General features: G+C 42.1%; 1 protein-coding gene across 1 annotated transcript; it reads right to left on the bottom strand.

The window, feature by feature from the left end:
- Nucleotides 1-7,518: 7,518 nt before the first annotated feature.
- LOC310776273 (E3 ubiquitin-protein ligase TRIM39-like) lies at nucleotides 7,519-8,928 on the bottom strand (the record flags this gene model as incomplete). Its single annotated transcript, XM_083636481.1, has 1 exon — nucleotides 7,519-8,928. One exon carries the CDS (start codon nucleotides 8,926-8,928, stop codon nucleotides 7,519-7,521), a length of 1,410 nt encoding a protein of 469 aa, XP_083492607.1.
- Between the last annotated feature and the right edge of the window lie 294 nt (nucleotides 8,929-9,222).

Below are 9,222 nucleotides of genomic sequence, written 5' to 3'. Positions count from 1 at the left end.
TCTATTGAAGTGAATGGGGCAGGCATGGAAAGTCCCACTATAAAACATCATACAGTATTTGTGTGCTTCCACAGATTGCAAATTTGAACGCTCTGATATGTGATGTATTTTCCTTCTTTATAGGTTCCTTGTCTGTTTGTCAATCAAGGCTAATGCTGAAGCTTGGGGACTGCCTGGAAAAATCTCAAGGACCCCTGGTGGTCCCCAGACCCCACTTTGAGAACCACTGATCTAGTTTTTCACTATTCATTTCAAATTGCATCACTAAAGAGGGCTGGGCTAAGCCCCCAAATGTCTTGAGAACCTAGAAACTCGCCTGGTGAAATGTATTAGGGTAAATAATTTAAATAGAAAACGTTTTTAAAGTAACACAAATGTACTTTTACTTGAGTACTTTTAAATAGGCTACTATTTTACTCTTACTTGAGTAATTTCCTGGACTAGTACTTGTACTTGAGCTAATTTTCACTAAAGTAACAATACCTACTTGAGTAGGATTTGTAAGTACTCTTTTCACCTCTGCCTACAGTTACAGCAGTGTGTCCAGTGGTAACCGGGCCAGTCTCTGCACTGCTCATCATGTAACTCTTGAGTGAGCAGTTTGACAATAATTTTATTAAAAAGTTGCTGCGTACGCACTGTTACAAATGCATGCCATTCTGCAGCAATTGTTGAATTTTATTTCATGTTCCTTTTTGTGAGACTGACTTTGTTAGCGCTTGCCTCCCTCTAGTGGCAAAAAGTAGTATGACCATGTTGAGAAGGGTAAAAATGGCACCACCATGACAACTGATTGGAGCCTTTTCACTCATTGCAGCTCTCTTTGGTTTCAGCTGTGCCTCCATCGGCTGCCTGTCAAGTGCTTTAAACAGACTAGACTCCTGGGATCCTGTTGCAGATGGAATCAAATGAGTGGGTGGGTATATCTCTGGCCAGATCGCATCATTGTGTTTTCTGTCTATTTTTCCTTTTCTACTGCATGCCTTCATCACTGTGATGCTAGAGAGCCAAAGTGAACATCACTTCCTACAGCACTGTACCAGAGATTTTCATCCGCCATTTATTTTCCCATAGACATTTCGTAAAATGCTTATACAAATAGTTTTACTTGGTTAAACCAAACGGTTCAGATATATTTAGAAACAGGAGAAACAACATAACATTTCACTCAGACCAAAACATTAAAATCTTTTTTCGACAATATTTTTTTAAGTTTTGGTCCGAGTGAAATGTTGTATGGTCTCTCCCGATTCTAAATGTAGCTGAACCATTTGGTTTGACCAAGTAAAAAAAAATTATAAGCATTTTACGAAATGTATATGGGAAAATAAATGGCGGATGAAAATCTCTGGTACAGTGCTGAAGCAAGAAGTGATGTTCACTTTGGCTCTCTATATCGGATCAACTGTTAAACCACCATCCCATCTGCTAATGGTGTCATTAGGCCTTGTCAGATTTACAAAAGCATCCATAGAATAAAGTTCATGCACTAAATGTTGAAATGTGTTCATGATGTACAGGTCACAGTGGCCCATTCAAAAAGGCCTGCTGAAATATTTGCATTTGCAATAACGTTGCTGCATCAGTTGAGAATTATGATCTGACAAACAGTGTTAATTTTGATAGCAAATCTTTATTTCATTCTAGTCATAGTCTTTTGACTAAAATGCCATTTAGTTTTAGTCATATTTTTAGTTATCTGAAATGTTTTAGTTTTAGCCTAGTTTAGTCAACTAAATCTACGGTAGATTTAGTTGACTAAAATAGAACGGGCTTAGATTAAGTGTAATGCATTATTTACATGTTTCTCTAGAATTTTCAAACTCATTGGAAACATCTATTAATCTGTTATTATGGAGTATTAAGGTTTGAATGTGCAATACAGACACATATTTAAGTGTTTAACTTATTCTTTTTCTCTACTGATTGGATCTCTTCCCAATTCGTCCCTCCCTATAACATTTTCTTCTAGTTTTTATTTGTTGACGAAAATATCAATAGATTTCCTCATAGTCTTTGTCATCACAACTTTGTTTGAGTCAGTTTTAGTCTAGTTTTCGACAGTGAAAAAGGGTAGTTTTAGTCTAGTTTTAGTTGTAGTCAACAAAATTAACACTGCTGACAAGGTACACTGAATGAGTGTGGCCAACATTAGGCTCGGCACAGGCCTTGAAAATCCTTCATTTAGCATTTTGAGAAATGAAATGAAGCCTTCAGTGTTGGAAATTGCTGTGGGAACGAATCAAATGTGGTTGTTGAACTTTGTTCCTAATGAGGGAAATCTGCTCCTTTTCAGTCCTCTGGCAGTTCATGAAGGCATCACCTGTACTGTCCCACAAGGCTCCTGTGCTTCAGCTCAGCCACTGCTGCTGAGTCATTGAATGACAGTGGTGATTTTCTATGTGAGGTCTCACTGCGTGGGACTGTTGACATCTCCAATGAACGCATACCAAGTCTTTGAGCAGATATGAAGAGTTTCCATTTATCACTCCAGCATGAAGATTCAGGACTGATTGATGTCCCCTATGATCAAAGCATTTCCTCTGTAACATCAGAAACCCCCCCCCCCCCGCCCCAATACACACACACAAGACAGCATGTGGCCGGTATAGACCTTTTTCACAGGGGCCATTTCCAATCATGGAAGTTGGAACCCCTCATTAGTGTGGCCTGGAGGCCAGATTTTTCCCAGGATGGTGAAGGCATGACCTGCCCTTCTCTGTCTCTGATTGCCCTAGTGTCAAACGTTCATCCAATCACATTCGCTTGGTTATCCTGCATCTCCATTTCTTTCTACAGTCTGTGGTCAGACAGACAGCAGTTTACTGTAGACTGTGTTTATATGTGTTCATAGTCTGGTCTATGGTTTATAACGCTGCCACCACTCTGACAGTGCACGTATGTAGCCTATTCACCTTATGTTCCAAGACAGGGGTGAGCCAGTTACTTCCTATTGTGTTTACACTTCCTGTGACAGTACAGTACCAGTGACCAGATAAAACAGACTGTATTTTGAACAGGAAGTCATAACACAACTGGGTCAAGTGGGCGGTGCTACATAAGGTGAATAGCCTAGACAAATATTTGAAAAATATTATAAAGATTCATGAGAATTGATCAAGGGTGATATACCATAGTGATAAAAAAAATAGGGTTAATATACGCATTTACAGTGAACTTTAATTCATCTTATTGTAACACCAAGAGTGACATTTGAATTTAATAATTAGAGGAAACAAAGTGATGAAATTTAGAGTGACAAGAAAAATACGCATTCATTTCTGTGCAATAAGTAAATAACTCACAAACTTATACGTTTTGCAATTGCAAGTTCAACTAGCCTATATGAAGTATGATCTCATAACCTTTGATTTTATATGCTGTCATCTGCAATCTCATGCTTGTTGATTTAATGGTTGTTTTGCATTTGCTGACATCAGGGTTATGAACAAATTCTTAGATGACCCACAGTAACGTTATAGCCTCAGCTATACTATAACTAACTGCAGTCATTAATAGAAAAGTATGAATGTCCAGCAAACACAAGTAGCCCACTGTTTTTTGATTCCCCCATACATGTAAAATTACCATCTTGTACCATGAAATGAAATGGTTAAAAACTTTTTGGCAGAAAATCTGATGTTGGTGAAGTCATCATCAGCGATTGCTCCTCCTCTGTCCCTTTGCTACATGTTCTGCACCACATGTGCACCACGCTGGAACAAATAAAACACCTATTGTAGCGGGAACTACCACAGAAGCCATTTTGAGTACGGCCTCACCCGCAGCTCGGGTGCTGCATGGCCTCGCCTGCCCTATTGTGTGTTGCTCACAAAATGTTATTGCCCTTAAGTTTACATACGTGTGGGTATGTGTGTGCCCCTTATGACATCACTAATGACATCATCAGTCTTATGACATCACTAATGACATCATCAGTCTTATGACATCACTGATGACATCATCAGTGATGTCACAATGCCTCCTTGTGTGTGTATGCCCCCTTTGACATCACTGATGACATCATCAGTGGGACAAACATTTAACAGAGAACAGACATTGCCAAATTTATATATAGATATTGGACTGCACTTGCAATGTTGTGACTGTCTTTTTGTTGTTTTTCCTATTTCTTTATCTCTGAATAGACACATTGTGATCTTGTATACTGTGGCAATAAAAGTCATTGTGATCTGAAAGTTATGGTAGTTGTGTGCTACTATGTAACCCAGGACTGAGATTCTTCTTTCAAACACTGCTGTCACTTGGGCTTGGAGATATAAAGCTTGATAAAAAAAGAAAACATGAAAAACAGGTTGTCAGACAATGACCCAGCATCAGTGTGGTGAGGCCATAAGCAATGGCGCTGGAAGTGGAGAGCTACAGCCCCCCCTGGTGGCGGCCTCAGCCCCTGCACCTTCCTGACGCAGCCCCCACCCCCAGCCCTACATTTTCACTTGGCGAAACTCCCGTGATCTCCCGTCTGCCGCTGCGCTATTCTAACAGCTTTAAAGTTGACGACTACAGACTATCGATTTCAGCACCACGGACAGCGTCACTGCCAAAGCCCCTTTTTTTTGTTTTGTAGTGTTTGGGGAAACTTCAGCACCGAGGACAGCGCAACAAAGCGCAAGAAAGCTTTGAATCGAATGTATGAGAGTGTGTGTGAGATAGAGAGAGAGACTTGAAACTGGAGTAAGATACACTCAGAATGTAAATCCGCTGACTGAAGAGACCGAGTTAAATAAATAATAAATAAAATAAAAAATCTATAGTTTGTGGTTCATATCAACTGTCTGGGTTCTCTTCTCTCTTCAAATTCGTTCTAAATGTGAACTTAACTGTGTGGTTTTCTATAAAATGACAGTTTGAAATGTCCGCTAAAGGAGAAAAGTGGAAAAGTGAATAGCCATGTGTTTAGCCTACCGTCTTTTCCCTTTCAGTGCTAATGCATGATGTGTGGGATTCAGTGGGAATGTTTGTGATAGATGGAATAAAGCATGATAGCTAATAGGCCTACAGTTTGTGTTTGTTAGTTACAATTATGCTGACCAAGATTTATTTAGAGCCATTGTGCTGTAATATTAGGCTATTCCTTGCAAGTTTTAAGACAATGTGCAAGTGCCAACCTACTTGCCGCAGCATGCTCGCACAAGGTGCGTGCACGCGCAAGTGCGTGCACGCTTCGCGCGCCGCGCAGGTCAGGGTATATGCTTCAGCCCCCCTTGTGGGAAATAGGTTCCTGCGCAGATGGCCTTAAGGAGATCACCCACTACAATAAACCAACACTCTCACTGCAGAGAGCCCTCAGCTTGCAGAACAACTGAATGGATTCTACTGCCGGTTTGATAAGTCTTTCACACCCCACTCCCCTCTCCCCCCCTTGCCACCACCTCATCCCTCTCTGCTACTCCGGCCATCCCCTCCCCCGCCCCCCCTGCCACTAGTCCCCTCTCTCCCACCATCACCCTGCCATCCTCTCCAGCTCCTGCTACCACCCCTCCCCTGTTCCTCCTAGTCCCCTTCCCCTCTCCCCTGACCCCCCCCCACCCCCACCTGCATTGGAAATCTGTGAGGATGTGAGGAAGCTGTTTCAGCGACAGAAGACTAGAAAAGCTCCGGGCCCTGATGGCGTGTTTCCATCCTGCTTGAAAGCCTGTGCTGACCAGCGAGCCCCCACTTTCCCAAAGATCTTCAACAGATCACTGGAGCTGTGTAAAGTCCCCTCCTGCTTCAAAGCTCCACCATAATCCCAGTTCCCAAGAAGGCCTCCATCACAGGATTAAATGACTACAGGCCCGTCTCTCTGACGTCTGTCGTCATGAAATCCTCAGAGAGGCTGGTGTTGGCCCACCTGAAGGACGCCACAGGACACCTGCTGGACCCCTGCAGTTTGCCTACCGGGCAAACAGGTCGGTGTGGATGATGCAGTCAACATAGGATTGCATCACATACTGCAACATCTCGACTCCTCAGGGACATATGCAAGGTTCCTTCAGTTCGGTGTTTAACACCATCATCCCAGAAATCCTCCGCTCCAGACTCACCCAGCAGAGCAATGATGCAAAATTTAGATTGAAAGGAAACGCCTAGTTTCAGCTCCCATACTGACAAATAAATGTTGATTATGAAAATGTCATGTCATACAGTATGTGATCACATAGGCTATGTGACATAAGCGTATATATTGGAATTCCATATTAAAAGTGTAGGAGCGTAAATGCAATTCATTAATGGGTGACTAATTAAAAGGCAATAATTGAAGTTGATAATTAAAATATCAGTAAGTTAGACTGCATTGTTTTAAAAGTAATTTGATTGATATTTGCAGTATTTACAGTTAATGTATTTACAGACGTTGCTGCAGTAATTTCATAGAGTCTGTGGATAATTTAAAAGGCATAAAGTTACATGGTTGAATATTGCTGTTGTTGTGGAGTAACCGTACACTGTCACTTTAAGTTGGGTAAATTGATGCTGGTGGGAGGAGGGGGTGTGGCAGTCAAACAGAACAGAGAGTGGAGCCACACAGTTTTTTGACCTCTCTCTCTCTATCTCTCTTTTTCCCTCTCTAACCGAGGATTTGGAAATGGACATATTTTCTGTACTGTTTTTTGTCCTTTTCGTCTCAGTAAACAGTTAAACTTCATCAAATGGTCTTGTGGATTATTTTTCGGTTGAGGAGAATGAGGGGAGTTGTGGGAAACAATTTCATAAATGTCTGAGAGCTCATATTGTACCCGTTTTCATTTCCACTTATACTGTTGTAAATCCAAGTTGCCTGATAGAAAATACAACTATTATGCAATATCCCTATGCAGTGACAGCGTGCGTTCTTCAAGCTGGAGTGTCTGACAATAATAAACATCCGACTGGTCATCAGATGTTGTGAATCATATGCAATGTTGTGAAGAACTTTTTTTATTCAATGATAACCAAAACACAGAAAGATTAATACTAACTAATCTAAACTAACTAACTTTAAGTTAATATTAACTTAAACATTAAAGCATTACAAAACATACCTATGGCATACAAGATTAAACTTTTCTCAAATGTACATCTTTACAAAGTACTTTCATGTATTAGTATGAAAATGAACTACTAGGCCTATTTAACAGTAGGCTACATGATAGAAAACTATACATTTTTGGGGGGATAACATTCACACTATTGGATTCAAATTTTGTGAGTGCCCCTAAATTAGAATAAAAGCGTCCATTAATATATGCTTTACTTTCATTGACAAACTGTCTGTGCTTGTGGCAGTGATAAGGGGCTAAATAACAGGGATGCTTTCAAATCAATACGTAACTTGTTCCAAATGTGTGTTGCAAATACAGGAGTTACTTCGAATGCCATGCATTCTCACCCCTTTCTGTGATGTAATTACAGATTACCGCCACATGGCGGTGCTGCTGAATTACTTTAGCCCTATTATGAGACGGCTCAATGTGCAAGATCCCTGCAGCCTTCTCCCTTCCCCCCCTCTCTCTCTTTCTCTCTCTCTCTCTCTCTCTAACTGGGCTGTTCTGTCACAGAGACCTTCACTGGTATTACCTTCAGAGGAGTTCCATGAACCCCAGTGGTGAACAATGGAAACAGTCTGTCAGTGAAGGCGTGTGTGAAGGTGTGTATGTGTGTTTTAGTATCACGGTCTGAGAATGACAGCTCTCCTCTGTTCCAGTCCAGACTCACGTGGACCCTCTGGAGCTCATTCATGGTGAGATCAGTGTTTGGACCCGATGGGGAGATTGCTCTGTATTTACCATCATAGAACCATATTCCCCATAATCCAGACCATAGGCCTCTCTTCCTGTGGACAGAGTCTGCTAACACACCCAGTCCCCATAATCGACTGTCTCCAACCTCAACATCCCAGCTGTGAGTTCCTGAGTTAAAGCCCTCAGAGGCCAGGACTGATATATCTCTGTCAAACCTCTCTGGATTGTCAGGAAGCTGCTGTGTCTCTCCCCATCGCACACTGGTCAGATCTTCGGACAGATTGAATGCTGGATGGGCGGTGTTTGGGTCCAGAATCACAGGAGTGTAGGATACCATCTCCTTCATCTTGTCCCAGACTGTGAAGCTCAGGTTGCCCAGATGTTTGGCCTTGTCTATCAGAGCTCCTGAGACCAGCTGTGGATCCTCCAGCAGGGGGCGCTGGACTCTTTCCACTGTAGCCTTGTAGTTCTGCAGGACAGAGACATTGTCAGCTCCCAGCTCCTTCTCTATAGCTTTGACTGTGTCTGAAAGAGCTGCTATCTCTCTGTTCAGACCCTCAGTCTTCTCCTTCATCGTCTGACTCTTCTGCTCCTCTTCCTCCCTCAGTGCATTGATCCTGGCCTTCTCGTCCTCTTGTAGAAACCCTTGAAGGGACTGCTGAAGCTTCTTAAACTCCTCCTTAATCTGCTTCTCTGTATGTCGGGCTTGGACCTTAATGTGTGCTGCTGTTTGATCACAGTTTCCTTTAACTTCATTAAGCATCTTCAGTTTCTCCTTTAAAGTCTTCAGATATTCCTGGAGTTTATTCTTGTGATGCTGTGCAGCTCCATCAATGGATCTGATTGTGTGGTTGGTGTGTGTTTCTGAATCCAGACAGCGATGACACACAAACTGCTGATGGTCCAGACAGAAGAGCTTGAGTTTCTCAGAGTGCAAACTGCAGAGAGGCTCAGACTCTGCTGAAGCTCTCTGATCTCTCTCCAGTAAGAAGGCCTCACACATGTTCTTCAACACCAAGTTACATGGTGGTTTTCTCTGTGAAGATGTAGCCCTACAAACTGGACACTCACGCACGCGTTTCGTTGTCCACCATCTCTGCAGACAGGCTTTACAGAAGCTGTGGCTACATTTCAGGATGACAGGATCTTTAAAGATGTCACAGCAGACAGGACAGGTGAGATGCTCCTCTGATGTGGAAGGCATTTCCTCTCTGAGTGAAGCTGAAAACAAACCAGACAGAGATAAGATATGTTAACTCATTGAGTGCCAGCCACTTTTGGAGAACGGACGCTCCCAGTGCCAGAGTTTCAGAGCGTTTTCAGTGACTTCTCGAGGCCCACAGAATATTGTGTGATATTACTATGTAAACACCGAACACGCAAAAAGAACGATGAGACTCTCTTCTATCATCAGCAAAAACAGGTTTATTGATATCATTTTCCGTTCTTTAGTTATCAGCCGGAGAAGATAGCTTGATTTAACCAAAAACAGCCGTTT

Source organism: Poromitra crassiceps, assembly GCF_964638095.1.
Source record: "Poromitra crassiceps genome assembly, chromosome: 5".
In the NCBI taxonomy this organism is placed as follows: domain Eukaryota; kingdom Metazoa; phylum Chordata; class Actinopteri; order Beryciformes; family Melamphaidae; genus Poromitra; species Poromitra crassiceps.
Note: the sequence above shows the minus strand (reverse complement) of the source record. Positions and strands in the feature narration are given on the sequence as shown.